Source organism: Lepisosteus platostomus, chromosome 8 (assembly GCF_059453375.1).
Source record: "Lepisosteus platostomus isolate fLepPlt1 chromosome 8, fLepPlt1.hap1, whole genome shotgun sequence".
Lineage (NCBI taxonomy): Eukaryota > Metazoa > Chordata > Actinopteri > Semionotiformes > Lepisosteidae > Lepisosteus > Lepisosteus platostomus.
Window position 1 is genome coordinate 26,263,588 of NC_142618.1, and position 20,267 is coordinate 26,283,854.

Below are 20,267 nucleotides of genomic sequence, written 5' to 3' on the forward strand. Positions count from 1 at the left end.
TCTGATCTTCTCCACCCATGCAACACAATGCAACACATGCAAGTCACTAATCACAAACCCTGGAGTGTCTTAAACACAAACAAGACAAAGCCTGGACCTCAATCCAATTCAGATTATTTGGCAGGTGTTGAAAATTGCTTGCTAAATTAGTCCATTCACCAATGGACCCCATCCAACTTGATGGAGTTTGAGCAATTTTGCAAAAACTAATGGGCAAAAATTGCAGTGTCCGGGTAGAGACTTATTCAAGAATACTCTAGGCTGTAATTTCTGCCAAAGGTGCCTCTACCAAATATGGACTAAAAGGGGTTAGAATATTCATGCAATCAGTTATTTTCGTGTTTTATATTTATACATAATTGTGAGGATCTGTAGTTTTTTTTCACTTTGACATTATAGCATGCTGTGTCAATCAGTGGCACAAATCCCAATTAAATATATGATTTCATATTTTAACACAAATGTTATACAGTATATACCAATCGGTCAGTTTATAAAGGTATTTTGTTTGTAAAAACTGGTCGTATTGAAACATTTTACAAAAATAAATTTAAATTCACATTAATGTGAGAGAACTACAAAAACCATCAGGGTAAGGTACAAAGATGGACCAACATAAAACTCTGGGAAAGAAAATAGTTTATTTTGAGTTGGAAATGTTCCGCATTACATAAATCAGATTTAGAATAATGGTGATTTTGATTGTATTTTTATCATTTCTATTCTGACTGTTCGTGTGTAAAAATAATTACAAGAGAAGATCCTTTCAGCTATTCTAGTTTAGGCTTGTGCATTCTGACATCATGGTGCTAATCTTTATGCTTTCAACATGTGACAGCAATGAATGATGTTCTCTATTGTGCTAGATAATGCTTTTTCACAATTATAGAGATCTGTCTGTATGGATGCTCTGTTAAATATTAAAATTCAGAAACTATTTTTGTTTATCTACAGTACAGCTCCCTGCATTACCATGCAAATGTGTTCTGTGGTACAGTACATCCATACATAATAAAGCAGAGTTTGATATGAAGTGTGTGAATCCAAGCGAAAGTTATTGTGCAATTGTGATACAAAATGCCTAAAGACCATGGTGTTGCTAAGAGTGAATTGTCACAGGAAAACCATTTACAGTATATAGGTTTTTTACAACATTGAATTAGACACAACATAGTTATGGTTTTTAATTAGCACTGGTTCAACAGTTCAATACAAACTAGTGTAGAAACATGCTGTTTGTTAGTGATTAATGTTTTGGTTACTACTGGTTAAGCTCAGTGCTGTAATATTTCAGATTGCATTAACACAGCAGGAGAGAAACTTGTTATCCTTAATTACACTGATTGAAAAGTAAAAATAATTTATATGCATTATTCCCGACCCCCATCAGAGAATTCAATCTTCATTGTTTATGTAGTTTTTAAAAAATATGAATTCGACTTAACAAAGCTTTGGCTTTTAAGAGGCATTTTCCTTTTTTATTTTATCACTGTTGCCAAGGTATTTAATCGGCCCTGGAGGAGGGAAGTGTTCTTTGTTAGTGATTAATGGGTCAATTGCTTTGTCTCAATATCGGTTAAATAAAATAAGAAAAATACTACATGTAAAAAAGCTGCGTATCTTAAATATACTGTACTTGGATATAAAATAACAAGAAGCACTTTCCTCCTACAGTCCCAAAGTTGTAATAAACATTGAGGAAAGTAGATATAATAATGTTGTTCCTTATTTGATTATTTGTGCTGGCATAAATATCACATATTCACTGACATTTTTCTGTTAAATCAGTGTTGTCCTGTTTAAGGCCAAATAATAAAAGAATCTGCACAGGACGTGTTATACCACATACTGTATGATGACAGACGTAGGAGGGAAGGAAATCATGCCTGCAGACACTGCTTGTGATACTTTAATCTATTCATTAGTAGAATAAATAATTCATGTATCATGCATCATTGTCTGGAGGGGGGAGAAAGTTGGGCCTTGGACCCCAAGAGGTTTATTTTCTTTCGCTAGGAATTTCTGTGTTCCTCTCTCTTTGGCCAAAAAAGCTGCTATTATATTGTTAACTGCTACAGATTATATTCTTAACTTTTATAAAGAGCTCTGTAACAAATTACTGCAAAGAGTACAATACCAAGTGAAACTGGTATGAAAGTACAATTTTTAAAAACATATTATAAACATTTTATGCATTAAGCCAGTATTAGAGAAACCTGTTGTTCTAAATTCTCAGGATTGAAAAGTAAAATTAATTTACATGAGTGAAATCAGACCCCCAACAGACAATTCAATACTTATAATGCAAAGAAGATTCAAACATTTGTGTAGATCTGTTATGTTGTAACAGAAGGAATAAGGTTCTTGATCCCCAGATGAAGTAAAACAGATGAGTTTATTGCATGCAAGGAACAATTAAGCCGAAGTCTTGTTTCCCGCAAGAAACAACAAAACCGAAGTATTGTTCAATGTGCCGGTACAAACTTTTAGGTTATATAGTCCTTGCTTGCTGCTTCAGACGTCATTCGATGTTATGGTAAGGGGGGGGGGGGGGTCATGGTATTTGGCCAGTTAAGAGGCCCTGGCCAAATGGTCAGTTTAAGATTATGCCCCCAGGGGGTTCCTTGCTCGCATCTGGAATCCTTATCAGTTAACCCCCTTTCCTGCCATAAACCCCTGTTGCTTAGAAGTCTAATTTTCAGGCAGAACTGACTTAAGTTAATAACCCTTTTAACATCTTGTCTCTTACTTCAGTTACATTATATTTGGATTGTATGTAAATAGAAATGTGTAACAGTGTGATTTATATCAGATCATTTTGGAGAATAAATATTTATCCAAGACATATTTTTTTAAAATATTCCTCTTAGATCTTAATGCACAACACCTGTATCCTCAGATCAATCAACTACTTGAAACCAAACAGGCTAGATGGGCTGAATAACCTCCACTTGTTTGTTACATTTCTTATGTTCTTATAAAAAAGAACATAAACAAAAAGAACAAAAAGAACAGTGTCAATTTGATACAAAACTCCACTTGTGGTGATGGATGGGAACCTAAATCCAATAAGACACCATCTGCAACCTGGTCTAAAGCATGCATTACAGATGTGCAGTTTGTATTGATTCCAACAGTGGCCACACACTACTAGCCTGTTGGTGACAAATGCTAATCAACATGATGGATCTATCGATGTCAGTTCTGTTAAAATTATTTTCTGATTAAAAAGATTTGAAATGTGTTGCATTTATAAGTGATTGTTTTTATTAAGAAAGGTTGGTCACAGCATTATTATACTGGAGTATGTGGTTGTGTTGTTACCATTACCGTTAACATAGGAGTTACTGTTAACTCCTATGTACTAAGAAAAAGATATTGTTATAGGTCCTATTATTGTATTGGGCTCTTCAGGACAAAAATTGGACTAGAATGAAGGCAGCTTTTTTAGCACAAGAAATACATTAACAGACATAAATCTCCTAACAGCATCCAGACTCCCACATAGGGAGCCTGTCCCTGTTTATCTCCCTGGGGATGATGAATGTGATGGTGCAAGAGAAGCTCCTTTTCACTACAAGTCCTTTATCTAGGCTGGGCAAACGATTTTTAAATTTTTAAAAAAATTAATAAATAATGAGATATAATGATGTGTTCCTGCTTAACTTAGACATTGCACGACTTTAAAACATATAAAAACAGGTTTCGAGAGTTAAAAAACACTTTTTTTGCGCGAAAAATGGGTGATTTTTCTTCCTCGTGATCAGCTCAGAATCTTTGTGTACGCTGTAAGGTTTTTACTTCTTAATTAAACGTTTAAAATACACGAATTTCATAAAGACAACACACGTTTTGAAGAGAAAAAATCCCATTCTTTTCTCTTCCTGGTGTGTGAAACTGATCAGCAGGTCTTTTTTTCCCAATCAGAGGCTCTGAAAATAGCGTACCGCCCACTGCGCTCCGTCAGAGAGGGGCGCGGCACCGAGAGAGGGAGGAGGCGCGGAGCTCAGCAGTACAGAACGAACGTTCTACAGCCTGGAGCGCTTATGGCAGCGATCGCGTCTGCATTTATAACTTAGTTTTTAAAATTAATCAAGCAATATGAACCATCTCTTTTTACTTTTAAGTCACTTAATTATCATTAAGCACAGCTTTCTCACCACCTAGACTACTTTTTGATACCATCCTTAGACAAAGCAGAAACGTCTTGTTCTGTCTAATGACATTACAAGTGGAAAGATGACAGATTTTAATCGTCTTTAATTTTGTTACGTTATACATTTTAGAAACGTTTCATCCATACAAACACCACAAAACTATTCTCGATTGTATTTCTGAATGGTATGTTACACTTAGTTCACTGTTTTAAATACATCTAATTAAGAAAGTTAGGTGTTAGCATAAACTATTAGCAATCAATATTAAATTTAGCACTGTAATAATTTGTTGCACTTTCCCCCGCATCTTGTAAAAATATATTTTCATTGTTCAAATATACATTAAATCTGACTATCATATAATAAGTTAAATACAAACTAAAGAAAAAATAGGGTTAAATATAATTCAAAATATTTTGCTAACAATGTTAACTGTTTATAAATAATAAATTGTATTAACTAAAGAGTAGGATGGCACAGTTGTTAGTATGCTTTTTGTTTTGTTTCTTTTTCATAAATACAACAGTAGTACCTGATGCCTCAGTGGCTTTCAAAATTAAATTTTCCATGCAAACCTGTGAACTAGAAAGATAACTAAGATATCCATCCATTTATAATGGTGGCAAAGTGGTTAGCATTGCTATCTTGGAGCACTGGGGTCCCAGGTCCCATCCTGTGTGTGTGGGGTTTGCATGTTCTCTCTGGGTTACATGGTTTTTCTCCATATGTGTGATATGACTCCCTCTCGCTCTCCAAAACATACTGGTAAGTTAATTGGTTTATGGGAAAACTGGCCCTGGTGTGTGTGTGTTTGTGTCTGTCTGTCCTGTGATGGACTGGCGCTATGTCCAGGGTGTATTCTGCCTTGTGTCCGTTGCTTACTGGGATAGGCTCCAAATCCTCTGTACTGGATAAAGAGATTAGAAATGGATGGAAGTAAAGGCACTGTGTGGATTGAACTATACACAGTGTTAGAAACCCACTATGAAATGGCAGCATCTCACTGAGAATAAAATATTTTATAGTGCTGGCTTAAGTAAACAGCCTTTCCACCTCTCTTGCACATCAGTATCCATACCTAGTTATTTAAACAAATTGCCTCTAATTATAAACATCTTAATATGCTGGCTCTGTGGATCCGCATCAGCGATGTTTGCCCATTCCTTCAATTCATGTGCATCCAACACACAGTTCAATGCTAGCAACTACACAAAATCTAAAATACAATCCTCATTTCAGTATCTATGTAAACATACAGTCTGTTAACTTCATCATCTTCATCAAAAGTATGCCTAACCCCATTAGGAAGTGTTCTTGTTATCAGTGTATTCCTCAGCTATCCCAAAATTATCTTCTTACCAACATCTCTAGTTTTTTATCCTGCAATAACTCAGCCAACACTTAAATCTCGAAAAGCTGCTTGTGTTCATTTCTTTAAATCACAAATATCATGTGTAAATACTGTCCATATAATACTCTGCATTGTGGAATAATAGTTTATTTTAAAGGGAACTAGAGAAACTAAGAACTAGAGAAATCAAGAAAGGCTTTTTTTTCTAGAATTAATAAATGCACATCCTGTTCACTGGGGAAATTAAATCCACACTGAGCAATCTTCAATATGTTCAGAATATGACAGCGAGAATCCTATCAGGGATGCATTACACCTGTTTTCAAGTCCTTGCATTGGTTACCTATCAGGTTTCGAGTCAACTTCAAAATCCTCATCCTCATTCAGTACCTACAGTATATGGCTTATTATCTGTCTACTCCCCACCTTTGTCCGTCTGACTCTGGTCTTCTAGCTGTCCTCAAGAACATCTACATTCTGTGGGTGACAGGGTCTTCTCTAGCTGCACCCCAGAGCTCTCAATTTGTATTCCCAGTGATATCAGTCACGTACCCTGAGTGCATTTAAATCTAACCTCAGAACCTTTCTTTTCAGAAGACTTAGTGTCTGTATCTGCTTCATTTTCTAATTTTGGTAGCACCTCTAACTGCTTGTCTTTCTTATATGTATTTACTTTGTAATCTGTGGTCCTTTTATCTGTTTTTATATCTACTGTATTGCTTTGAGATGCCACTTTTAAAGGTGATATATAAAATAAAGTTTTTTATTATTGTTATAGAGAAACATGATCAGTTTTCCCTGGTCCAGATAAAAAGATCTAAAGCATACTAGTTTGTCACTCTTCTCATTCCCTTTGCTAAATAACTTTTCATACTAATCTGATCAATCTAACTGCCTGTTTTCTGTGCTTTCTCTGTCCTGCTAGATTTGCAATTATTCTGAACATTTTCTTCTTGAAATAACTCATTTCTAAATACCTTTTTTCACTGTTAACATCTTGCAGCAAAGCTGCGACAAAATATACACTTAGCACAGTTCATCCTGCTACCAACATTGAATAACAAAATCTTAAGATTTCTATATTTATGTCTTTATTTAGTGGTTTCATTAGTGACAAAGGCTAAACTTTCTTGGAAAAATGTCTTTTATGTGTTGCAGAAAAAACTGACTTGCTTTAACAAAGTATGTTTACAAATCCTTTCACCTGGCAATCTACCTGAATGCCCAACTATCTGAGAAGCCCTCCATGAAACCATGGTTGCTATTAATTCATTTAGGGCTTATTGACAGAATTGCTGTTTTTTATGCATGCTAATTTTCTGATTCCTCACTCTGTTTCATGTTTATAGATAAGACTTTATTGATCGTGAAGGGAAATTGATGTACATGATGAACATGTTTGCATGTTCTTTTGTAACATACACCTTTTTGTGATTTTTTTTGTATATCTAAGCAAGTGTTCCTGCATCCCTCTTCTGCACTTTAGTCATGGCTTTTTTTCTGTTTGCTTATTTCAAAGCAACACCTGCTCCATTTCGAAAACTTTTTACTCATGTGCATTTTTGTATTTTTTACACCTCCAGCACTTTAACATCCTGAATTTTCATTTGCCTTAATTTGTAGAATGAACTTGAGTTTTAGCCTAAAGAAGTTTTCATTATCTTTTGTTTCTTGTCCTACAACTGTTATTATTGATCACCGAATTATTGTTCTTGACATGACTTCATTCAGCCTTTTCTGAACGTCTATGACAGGCAGAGAGAGTGCTGTTTCTGGTGCGATCTTTTGCAGCTGACATTTCACTGTTTTAAACGAACAAGAAATTAGATTGCTCATAGATCACTTATCCTATATAAACACAGCGTAATTGCCCTCCGAAAATCCTCTTTTTCTTGTTCGTTTTAGAGACCTTGATCGAAACTGATTTTAGATGTCAGAAAGGATTTCTTTTCTCTGTATTTCCTACATTGCTTTGTCGAGATTTTAACTTTATATCTAACTTTATATCTAGGCTCAGATTTCAACTATAAATCGTACAGTAATTAATAGCAGTAAATACTGATGTTTTGCGCTCTCTTACCACAAAAATATATATTTTTTGTAGCTGGGATGAACTTTATTTCGTACGCGTAGCTACTGCGATTCGGACACGGACGGTTAAACATGGCGGCAAATCAGACACCCAGAGGGGGGGGGGGGGGGGGGGCGTCTTCTCGCCTCCATAACTAAAATGCCAAATAGGAGTGGCTTAAGCGACATACACAGTCGTGTAACTGACAGTTTGAGGTAGCCTATCGTGTAAATTTCGCTTTGTTGCTGATAGGTTAAGCTTTCGAAACTCTGCCCCAAAGTCATGTGACTGATTTTTCGCCCTGTTTCGTTGGTTAAACGCAATGATCACAAGCACCACCATGGTAACTGGGATGTGTAGTTTTTAATTCCGTTTGAATTATAACTGTACGTACTGTCTTCGTATTTGGCCAGGGCTTTAAAGAGAGGGCGGGCCAAAAATTTTCGGTGCCGTCGTCTCCGCTTTAAAGGTACCCCTGTCGCGGAAGAATTCGATCTCGGGACGTTTGCCCAGCGTACTTTATCCAACCAGGCTTCCCTGTTATAACATTCTTTCTCCTGGTTAGGTGCCGTATGACCCCTGTATGCCCACTGCATCAGTATTCCTGTGCTAACAGCAAGCCGCGCTCACTTGTACACACCCCGACACACATACAGAATGGAAATGGGAGTACATGTACAAGCCTGTAAACACAACGGCAAACCACATAGTCCAAAGGCTGCTTTTATGTCTAAAGGGCTCCGTATCCATTAAGCTGCCCACGCATGACATGCAGGTGAGGACCTAAGACAGGTCCTCGCCTGCCTTACTCCATCAACCAGCTAACTGACACGGAACCCAAAGTTAACAATATTCAATTGTTTTTCCTGCATGTTATCAGAGGTGGTAAGGTTTCCGTTCTATGTTTTTCCACTTCCAGTAAAGAGATCACAGGTGTTAATTTACAGAAAGCCCTATATTGGAGCTACTCTCCAACTGGTGACACTGAGAACTCCTCTTCTGGCTGCACTAAGAGATGATTCCACTACATAACATCCACTTTAATCAGAGCTAAGCCTGTAATGCTTTCAACAAAGAGGTTTTTAGTGTCTTAAATTTGCTCCAAGCAGACATCAGGAGGCTTTGAACTTTCAAGTTAAAGCCTTAGTATTAAGTAAGCTGTTGCTTTATATTCATTGGCTTCTTTTGTCATTATTAGAATCTGACCGGACAACTCAATTAGTGGGTGAACAATAACATCGCTTGATAAACTCTGCTTCACAATGATAAGAAGGCTAGACTTTGAAGAATAAAAAAGTGACCTTGTTTCTGTTCATTCCATGCATTCATGGTTAACTACGGGTGATTTTATTTAGAAATGTCAACCCCTACAGCAAAGTCAATACCAAAAGAAATATAGTGCAGTAGAAAGGAGTTGTTATAGTCATTAGTGTATCATAAACTGAAGTTATAATAATGTTTACATGAAAAATATAAAGTTATTGAACATTCGCAAGAGTCCTAACACAACAGGATGTTACTGTTAATAAAAATGTACTGCAAATCTTTCCCTTAACCTCCCTCTGTCCCATTTGGCTATAGGGGATGTAAAACAAAATGCAGGCTCTATACTTGTTGACTCCAGAGTTCTGGTCTTACTAAACACAAAGCTCTCTAAATAAAAAGTCCAACACATAATTGAATGAGATCACAAATATTCTCACATATTTTAGCAGCAGATGAAAAATCTCCTTGCCTCTTTACTTGATGCATAAGGTCAGTTTACTGTTTTTTCAAAACATAACAAAAATCAGAAAGGATTTTTCACATTTTCTGAAATATCTGGAAAGCTTTTCTCAGTATTAATGCATTCAATTCTTTGTTCTTTCAAATACCAATCATAATCAAAGATATAATAAAATGGTGATTTAGTGAAAAAGTTTATTTCTCATTAGGTTTAATTCACCAGTAACATTGATAACAGTCAGAACCATTGCCATAAAATGTAATAGCTTTTTAATTAAAGGACTTTGACAAACCTTGCAAAACTTTAGGGACAGAACTGAATAACATGGTGTTTGTTTAAGAGTGAATGCTGTTATTTGTTTGTTATACTTTCTCAGAAAGCTCCAGAAACTCACAATGTATTTTAAATAATCTCTAAAGAAACAGCTGAAATTTGAAATTGACTACTATTGTTTTTTTGAATGTCTATATGTCCAGAGTTGGTACAGATGTTAATAAAGTGAAATTGGATATGTAATAGGAGCTGCAGTCTTCTGAATTAGTCAGATCTGCACATTAAATTGTGCATTAGGATAACAAAAATGAAAGAGCTAAAGTTGTATCCATAGTATTGCAAGCATAATGTGTAATTTATTTTGAAAACAAAGTATGTCCTTATGATTTTAAATAGAAAAAGCATGAACCAAATTCCATGAATAAATGAGAAGAATGAAGTATGTACAGTATGTGAAGGATATAACTCTTTTCTGGTATCCCACTATTACTTCAATGGTCTTTCCGTTTTATTCAACATGTTATGCTCTTATCCACAAGACTTTAAATATGAAGGTGGCAATTTCTCTCATTTTACAAGTGCATGAACTTTTACAAATTAAGTTGTGTATTGCAAAAGCAAGTTAATAAGTAAAGGGAATTTTTAAATTACCCACTAGATTTTACTTATTAGGTACGGAAGAGTTCTATTTTTAAGCAAAGTCACTATGCAGTCCCCACAATCCTACTGCTCTTTATAAGGTCATGGGTTCCCATGTAATAAAGTGTTTTGCCACTTGAATCTCTGGATTTCAGTAAAGCGGCCAGTTGTTGCTGTTATTGGTGTGTAGCGGCAATGCTTGTTAATAAGACAGAATTACAGTAAGTGTTGCTGTGCTTTCCTAAATGATGCCCCATCTCTCTCTTCATCTCTGTGGTGCAGCCACAGAGAAGCTATTCATGCAGGCTGATTTAAAGATGTTTACTTTTGATAAGGGTCAGCTCCCAAATGGGGATGCACTTAGCTAAGCCTGGCTATCATGATCAATGGTCATCCATTGGCGCCTATCTGTCTAGGGAGTGCCAGATGGACATCTGGACTGCATTCCTAAGTGTCAGGAGTAAGTGACTCATATCTCACCTTGATCAACCAATCAGGGACTGGTAGGGCCGATTAACCCACATGGGTCTCTGATGCCCATTAAACTTTCAGCCAATGAACGAGCCGAAGTTCCTCCAGGTAAAAACAGGCAACACAGAGCCTGTAGGACTAATTCTAAAGAGAATTCTAAGGAGAATTCCAGGGGTGCGAGACAATTCCAGGGCAGGACGGCCCAGGAGCAAAAAGGCTCCCAAGGCCAGGACATTCTCGCAGCACGCCTCCTGACCATCCTGAGACTCAGCCCGGACAACCACGGAACGGCCAGTGTGTCCAAGTGCCAGAACTTTGCTTTGTTCTAAGAGTCGAGAGCGGAGGTTGCCAGAGAGTAACCAGAGGATCCACCCGAGGTTAGCATCAGCAGCAAGCCTCGTGAACAGGTCGGAACTGTGGACAGCTGAATCACTATTCAGATCTAGCGCTTCATCAGGAACGAACCGGTCCTCTTCCTGACTTGTTGGGACCCACAGTCATCTTTTCTCCTGTGCACAAACTTTGCTAGTTAAAGCCAACACTAACTTGCCGGTCAGTGAGCATCAGCAGCGCACCGTCGCAAGCCGCACAGCACAGCCTGGCACAGAGCCAGAGAGCCTGCAGGAGATCTGAATCCCCAGAGATTGGATGAGTATTCAACTTCAATGCATTACAGCTCGAGAATTCAATTGTTATCCCAACAAGTTGATATCAATTTAATTCATAAGAGTTATGTACTTGTTTTGAGTATCCAATGTAGAAGTTATAACCAAGTTCATTTACGAAACGGTCTAAATGAATGATATACTGAACGTATGTCCTCTTGATATATGTAACTCTTCGTAACTGATTGAATATATATCTTTTGTATTCTGATAACCCTCACATTAAGATCTGTTAGGTTTACATGCATATTCTATGTATTAATAAATGTATCCTTGTGTATTAGTACCTGTGTGTGTGCGTTGTTTGAGTTATATCGCAAGGTTGGATTCTAAAGCCATTAAAAGAATCAATTTTGTGATTTACTGCTACAATTAATAAATGTCCCAGTAAATGCCCAAACCCCTACAGAACTGGTGCCTTGTGAGAGCACACTACAGGTGTTATTATTATAATAAAAAATCTGAAAATCAATCTGTCCTTGCAATGGATAAACCCATAGTTACTAACACCACAAAAGTTCAATTCTTAACCAAATGTCAGTAATGTGATTATGTCAATGTTCTGGGATAGTGTAGTGTTAATAGTGTTCTTGTCAGTTCTTGCTTAATTCAAAGTGAGCAGATAAATCGATGGAATATACTCTAGTAGTGGACTGCAAATGAATTTGAAGCCACTGTGTTGTGGGACACTCATGTTCTGCAACACAAGAATCCATTTTGTAGGTTGTGTTCATGTAAATGCCCAGTGCATTGTGAAGCTTGGTGTTAGACTGCTTCTTCATCCACTTTACAGTCCAGATTTTAAAATGTTGGATGTTCCCATGGCTTGATGGAGGAACCTCTCGGAAGTTGGAATAATTAATAGTGACACTGGAATCTAAGTGGAAGTGCAGGAATATTTAAGGGTCCAATCAACATTTTTTTACTATGAAGTCATTGATAGTCAATAAGCAGTGGCAGAGCGGAAGTGTGGTGATTAGAGGGGAACTCTGTTGAAAGATAAAACATTCCTCCACATCTGTGAGGTAGATTGAATGAATTCACAATCTCCCTTTACTTGTAGAATTATCCTGGAAACATCTGCTGAAAATGTCAAAAGTATTGTTTGCTTTGATACTTTGGTACTTACTTAACACTATTGTTATGTTGTTTTAATTTCCAGTTATGATGCTGCTGTTCACAGTGAATTACCAACATATAACAACCGGAAATATATCAGAGTACCCAAGGTAAACCCAAGTGAACATTGGGAAAACATGCAAAATCTACATAAAAGCCCAGAAATAACCCAGTCCCCACAACTGTGAGGCTGCTACCATGTAGCTCAAACTGAATTATAAATATCAAATTTGCCTCTAATTTACTCTACAAAATTTTGTTTGTATTTAAATATCACTTCTTTGAATGCTGGAAGTTATTGTTCTGTCACAGTCATTCATCAATGTCTGCAGCATTTCAAAGCCACAGGCAGTTGACTGGCTTGTTCAATCTCTTTCCTACTCTGCAGACACTTTAAAAGTTTAAAGAGTCTGCAGATAAAAAAAGACAGGTGGTTATGCTACAAAACAATGTGTGGAAAGAATTAAAACACCAAAGAGAATGGATATATAATTCAAAACAGAGAATTTTAAAAATATTATGTTAAAATTGTACAATTCACTATTGAGACCTCATTTTGAATGTTTTGATCACTACAGTACAAAAATAAAGATGTTGTTACTCTGGAACCAGTCGAGAGATAGCAATCAGGTACATTCCTGGACTAAAAAATATCTCCTACTCAGACATGCTAAAGCTGTTCACTTGATCTTTTTAATCTTGAATAGCGTAGACTTGACGTTCATGTTGAAAAATAATGTTTTCCCTTCCATGAGGATTATAAACAGATCTGTGCTACTTATGGGTAGTTTTGTATCCACTGGTCCTGGAGTTATTTTAGATTGAAGGACAGATGGATTCATAAGTGTATTCAGGATATTTGATCTGAAACCCTCTACTAAGAAGCTGAAGCTTAAGTGGTAGCAACCCAGAGTGCACCTCCCAGTCTATTGCCACATGGTTAAAGGATCATAAAGGCAATATCTTAATTGGCTACCACAATATCCAGACTCAATCTAATAGAACACTTGTTGTATGAAGTAAATAAAGCAGTTTACATTTTAAGGTGAGCAGTCAGAAGGATCTTTAGACATTCTGCATGGAGGAATGGTAAAAGAATTCTACACTATAGTGCCTAGATCTTTCACAGAAAGCACATTCTCTGTTATCAGTCAAAAGACGGCTCAATAGACGTTGGACCATCAGGTTGTGAATAACTTTAAATATCTATTTGGAACAAATGGAATTATTTTGGACAAATTTGTTTTTACAATATCTACTGATACTGATGCTTGCAATATTCCTGATTTTATTTTCTGTGTCGATATAACACATATTGACTAAATGCATGCATTTTATTTCCTAAGATTATTTTTCAGATGCATTGTTTCAGGTATGTGAATAATTTTAAAGTGAACTGTATAGTTAAAGAGATTTATAATTTATAATATTGTCTACAGTTTGAACAGAAAACACTAGAGGGACAGAATTCAAATATTCAGAATCTTCAAGGGCATTGAGAAAGTCAACTATATAGACTACTGGTAACAGTTAAACATAAACCAGAGTCCTCCTGTTGTTTGCAGACTTTCTTATGTTTTTATCAGATGCTGTTGTGTTGAAATTGTTATAGTTACAATTTAAATAACATTTTTTTTCAAATACATAACGATATCATTCCACACAGTACATACTATTTTTGTGCATAATCCAGTAAGAGTTAAACATCAATAACTTAAATACCCACCAGAGAGGAATCAAATACATTTTTTAAACTGTGGGAGGTGAAATGAAATCTTCTCTAAGCCATGAAGCCTTTTTTCCAGAAACTGCTTGACAAGATCAATAAGCAAACAGCTGTACAACAAATGTAGGCTCGATAAGAACATCTCGAGGCAACTTTTCTAAAAGACCAAAGCTTCTTGCCACACTGTAATGACATATAAACCATACACCTATTATTATATTAAGGAATTAACCATTTAGCTCATATATTGTGCTTTAAAATGACATTCGAAATAATATCTTTTGTACTTCAGTTAAAGATTACAGGTCATTTCCCCATGTAAAATATTTATAGAAACTAACAGCAGGTATAAGCACAGTGTCCTGTGGGATTGCACTCAGCACTCTGTTTGACATTCCACTTCATAGAAATGCTCTGTGATTCTATTTTTACCCAGTTAGTTATACAACCTCATATGCGTGCTTGAATTGCTGTTTTTTTAGTGACAGCCTGAAATTATGTTCTTCATTTTGTTTCTCACAACGTCTAACCAGAATGTTGCTGGGGACTAACAAAAGCAGGAAAATGATTTTTAGACCTATTAGCTATTTTCCGGACTTAAAAATGTATTTCTCTCAGTTAATTAATCAAAGATTTTAGAATGTAATTACTGTTATTAAATAAAAAAGTAGCAATACGTAGTTCCATCCATCTATTAACATGGCAGCAATAACGCAGAGCTGGTGTAGTGTGCCTAAAGGAATATGCTCACCAGACACAATCAATTCCAGTTAGTTCATTAAAAAATAAATCTGTTGATTTAAATAATACTGTGAACATTACATCAGAAAGGTTAGGTGAGAAAGGTGAGAAAGGCAAGATAGAGCCACTTCGACAATATGGCCAGTTTAGAAGATATTAGTTAATTAATCCATCCAGACATTTCTTGAAAGAAGCCAGAATAATGTGTTCAATCACATGGCTGGGTAGCATGTTCCATACTCCCATAACAATTAGGGTTAAGAAAGTTGCATTTATGCCCTCTGGTACTGTATGTGTGTCACTGTTCATTATAAAGATGTCCATCAGGCTGACTTTGTAAATGCCTTTGGGGATGGTTATTATTTATATCAGGTACCCTTGTAATCTTCTCTGTTCAAGACAAAAAAAAAAGATTCAGTTCTTTCAACCTGTCAGTGTCTTTAAGTCTCAGAATATATTTGATTGCTCCTCTCTGGACTGATTCTAGAGGAGCATTATCTTTTAGCTGTGTATCCTTTGCCTTTTAAATTGCTTCCCCATATTATTTTGAAAATGTAAGTTACATGTCAACATATTAATAATATGTAAGTTATAAGTATTTTTATAAGTAGCCTTGTCACGAACAGTTCTTTCCGGGCCCTATGCAGACGACACAATCCGGAATAGTGAGGAAACACTAGGAAAAAGTCATGCAGGAGACGGTATGGAGACAGGGTCCTAGGTGTGTAGGTGTCCAGGGGAAGTGAGTCCAGGGTGAACAATCCAAGATCAAGTCCAAACAGGAAACCAAAACAGAAGCATAAATCCATGGCCAGGCGATCCATCCAAGGGATTAAAAACCAGGAACCAGGTCAGGACCAGCAGCAGGGATCAGAAACAGAAAGTTAAAACCATAATGGAGCCAGACGCAGCAGGACCCGGACTCTCACGAAACGGAATTCAATGAAGATCCTCGAATGATGTCTGTGTCTGGCTTTTTAGGGGGAACTGAAGAGGGGCTGGTATAAGGAACAGGTGCAGGTAATGGGGCAGGAAGGGCTGGAGCGCCTTTAAGAGGAGGAGTAGCGATCATGACAAGCCTATTGTCACTCCCTAAATGCTTACTGCCTGAATGTCAAGAATTCTTTATGAGAAATACTATAAAAAACCTTCTGAAAATCTAAATACATTATATCATACAGTACCTCATGCATTTTCATTACAGTTGTTGCTTGTTTAAAGAGTTTTCACTAGTTAGTTAGGCAAGACCGACCTAAATCCATGTTTACTATTTCTAAGGATATCAGTTAGATATAAGTGATTATCTAGTTCTAATAACAGTTTCCATAACCTTACATGTAATGGAAATGAGACATGTTGTTCTATAGTAACTGTGCTTAACAAATTATTTGCACTACAGTTTGTGTATGTATGCACGGACCAATATGATCATAAATTATCAGAAATATTTGAAAGTTTAATTTTCAAAGGTGCACCTCCTATATCACAAAATACATTCATCTGTGTAATTAAATATATACATGCAATACATAACATATATATTCCATAAATATCCCATTACTGTATGTATTTGAAAATAAGACAGTGACATTTTATGTGATAAAGTATGTCTATTCTTTTTACTTCTTATTCCAATAGATGTCATGCTCTCTACCCCAATATTTCTTGCCTTAATCCCTAACCTAACCTAATCTTTTTAACATTGCAGCTTCCAACAATGAAAGCCTGAAAAAACCAAGGGAGGAAAGACATTCTTCAAAGAAACATACTGTAATTGCTTTCTCACGTGCACATATTCTCATTTCACTTGTTGTGTTGAGCACACAAACTGTTGAAGACAAATGTGGCATTTGATAGTTTACTTTCGGTCTTTTATTTGTTCTTTTTTCCATATAATAATACAACTATAAGTGAAATTACATAGTGTAGGTACTGTACCACAGGGCACTTTTCTCGAAATACAATTTGAGACATCAGACTTCAGCTCATACTGTACCAATACTCCATATTTTCTGTGCATTAGCCAGTTCATAATCAACCAGTGCATGTATAACTTTGAGATTACATTTTGGAGAATCAATTTTTCATGTGAAACTTCATCAAAAGGATGTAGAATGTCACAACCTCTGCTCCATCAATTCTTAATTCCTTCCCCTAAGACAAGGTCTGGACTGGGTGAATATTTGAAAATGTCAGTGGTGCAGAAATAAAATGTCCGACACTAATTCATGAATCAGACTTCTACCTAGAGGGAAAAAAACACCTCTCACATGCCTAATATTAATAAGAAAGTTCAAATATATAATCTATCACAAAAAGTTTTCTTTCAAGAGTTCTTGCTATTTTACCTATATAGAAAAGCAAACCTCACACAAACACACATATAGTACATGAATGAATATGGATATAATCACTTAAATTTTAAATGCAACCTACCATCAGAAATTTCATAATTTCTTATGAAACAGAGATACTATATGCTTATCTAAATTTCATATTATGTTTTTTACAGCTTCAAAAGATAAAAGTGCTATATCAGTTGAGACGTTAATTACAATCCTATTGCAGCTTGTTACAGTATGTATAAACTCATGATCATAATTTTATGTGTTGAGGTTTATTAAGGAACCTACTGTTATAGCCATAATTTTAATAATAAATGATTTGACTATAGTTACACAGTTATATTACATGTTAATCAAGCAGCACAATATCAGTCATTCTAAATTTGTTTTTAAGTTTAAGGAAGTACATTAACACCACAAAGAAAAACTCTGGTGGTAGCATAAAGATTGTGGTGGGGTCAATAACCCCAATTTCAGGACTCAGTTTGATATAGACTGTGATATTATTGTACAGCATAAAGTTCACAGATTCACAGATTATTAGATGTGTGCATAAGGATTTTAAACTCAATCATAGACATAGACATACTGTACATGCAAGTATGGCAATAAGGAGGACACAGATCTGCCATTGTGTGTTTGTGGAGCTGTCTCTGAGTTACCAAACCCTGGGATCCTTTCACATCATAATGATTTTATCATTAAACATTTTGGAGATGCGTAACTACAGTATGTCCACTCTATTTCAGGTTTTCACGTATTTTACCACAGATAGTGTTCCATGAAATTAAATTCTAAATCTGGCTTCCTGCAGTTGTTGGTTGCACAAATAAACTGACTTTAGCTAAATAGAAAGTATAGCCAACAAAAAATAAAACCGGTTTATTTTTTCTGACATTTACAGTACATCCATAGAAGGGTTGGATTAGGATTGTAATGAGTAATTAAGATAAGCCAGTTCCTAAACAAAGTCTGGTACCAAGATCATCAAGGATCTTAAAATATCCTCAAAGTGATCCCACTTCTTCCCATGAAATAAGAGTTAAAAGTAGCTGTTTCCCCAAAGCTGCCAATTTTTTTCCATGTAAAGCCTGCTTTAGGATTTCAAATCTGACAGAAATGAAAAACTGCATAGCACATAACTGGGGAGTTTTATTTACTCAGAAAACTATTTACACAAAATAATGAGTTGATAATCAATGAACTATAAAAGGCTGATAATTCTATGACAGTTAAACAATACAGCAATATTTTGTTAAATGTATTGTAACACAACACAAAGAAGAGGCAAAAAACAACTATAGCCCCAGCCAAAAACCTCTGTACCAAAAACCCTATCCATTTACAAGGAATCTTTTTTTCAAATAAGAAGTGCAGGCTTCTAATATTACACAAATTCTTTACATATACCTTTCTTTTCGTGAACCCCTGCCCTATACACTACATTTTGTTTTACTACTACTACTACTACTACTACTACTACTACTACTACTACTACTACTAATTGCTTACACTTATATAGCACTTTTCTGGACACTCCACTCAAAGCGCTTTACAGGTAATGAGGACTCCCCTCCACCACCAATGTGCAGCATCCACCTGGATGATGCGACGGCAGCCATAGTGCACCAGAACGCTCACCACACATCAGCTATCAGTGGGGAGGAGAACAGAGTAATGAAGCCAATTCATAGATGGGGATTATTAGGAGGCCATGATTGGTAAGGGCCAATGGGAAATTTGGCCAGGATGCCGGGATTACACCCCTACTCTTTTCGAGAAACGCCCTGGGATTTTTAATGACCACAGAGAGTCAGGACCTCGGTTTTACGTCTCATCCAAACGATGGCCAAATGATGGCCTGTTTACAGTGTAGTGTCCCCGTCTAACACCATCCAGGTACTGACCAGGCTCACACCTGCTTAGCTTCGGTGGGTTGCCAGTTGTGAGTTGCAGAGTGATATGGCTGCTAGCATTACTACTAATGAGCAACAAGTGACGCATCTAATCATGGACTGTCCTTGAACTTTTGTTCATTTTCGAAAGGGCACAAAGCAGGATACATCCTAGATGGGATGCCAGTCCATCTCACACACAGACACAAACACACATTCACAACATGGTACATTTTCCTAAAAGCCAATGAACTTACTGTACTAGTATGTTTTTGGACTGTGGGAGGAAACCAGAGCACCCGGAGGAAATCGACACGAACAGAGGGAGAACATAAAAACAGATAGATCTGCAGGTCCAGTATTGAACCCAAAGCCCAAGCACTGCGAGGCAGCAATGGTGAACCACTGTGCTTCTGTGCTGCACTTGTCGTTAAGATTTTCTTTTTTTTTAATTCACAAAGAAGATAACATGGCAATGTGAAAGTCAATGGAAAAAGAAATCGCATTAGGTGGTGTTGTACCCCTTGCTGTACTGTATATAAAGGGGAAAAATTGCATATTGCATACAGATGGCATTGTCAGGATGACACTGGACCCCTGTAGTAGTGCTGCAACTCAGTGAGACAAACCCATATTTATGTCCATATCCCATTGAAGGGAATTCAAATGAGCAAGCAAACGCAGAAGAAGACTGTTGTTGCAGAGTTTCCTGTACCTAAAAAATCCCAGACTTGACAGTGCATTTGGAAGCACATTGGTCTGACATTTTGTAGTTTCAGGAATACAAGTGTTCTTTTGAATGATTCATATCCTAAAATGGTGTTTACCTATGACCTTGCTCAAGGTCATTAGATAAATAATGACCTGGGATGTAGTCTTCTGGATTATGAGAATGCCACAAACAGGACTTTTGGGAATATCTGAATGCAAATGTTAAAGATGTAAAATTCTGTGAACTCGTTGAGTTATAGTGAGTTATAGTGAGTAAACATCCAAACTATCTATGTCAACCATAAGTGGTCTCTCAGATAGTTTTAATAATCAGTTTATTGACCAAGGTGGTGGGTGGGGATTAACTGATTGTTTTG

At 36.4% G+C, this 20,267-nt stretch overlaps 1 protein-coding gene across 1 annotated transcript in view; it reads left to right on the forward strand.

The window, feature by feature from the left end:
- sec22c (SEC22 homolog C, vesicle trafficking protein) overlaps positions 1 to 16,742 on the forward strand; it is a 48,712-nt gene extending 31,970 nt beyond the window's left edge. The window contains exon 7 of the mRNA XM_088643010.1: positions 16,648 to 16,742. Coding sequence (XP_088499136.1) covers positions 16,648 to 16,668 — 21 coding nt within the window. The 3' untranslated portion in view covers positions 16,669 to 16,742. The remainder of the gene's footprint in view (positions 1 to 16,647) is intronic.
- Positions 16,743 to 20,267: the final 3,525 nt, after the last annotated feature.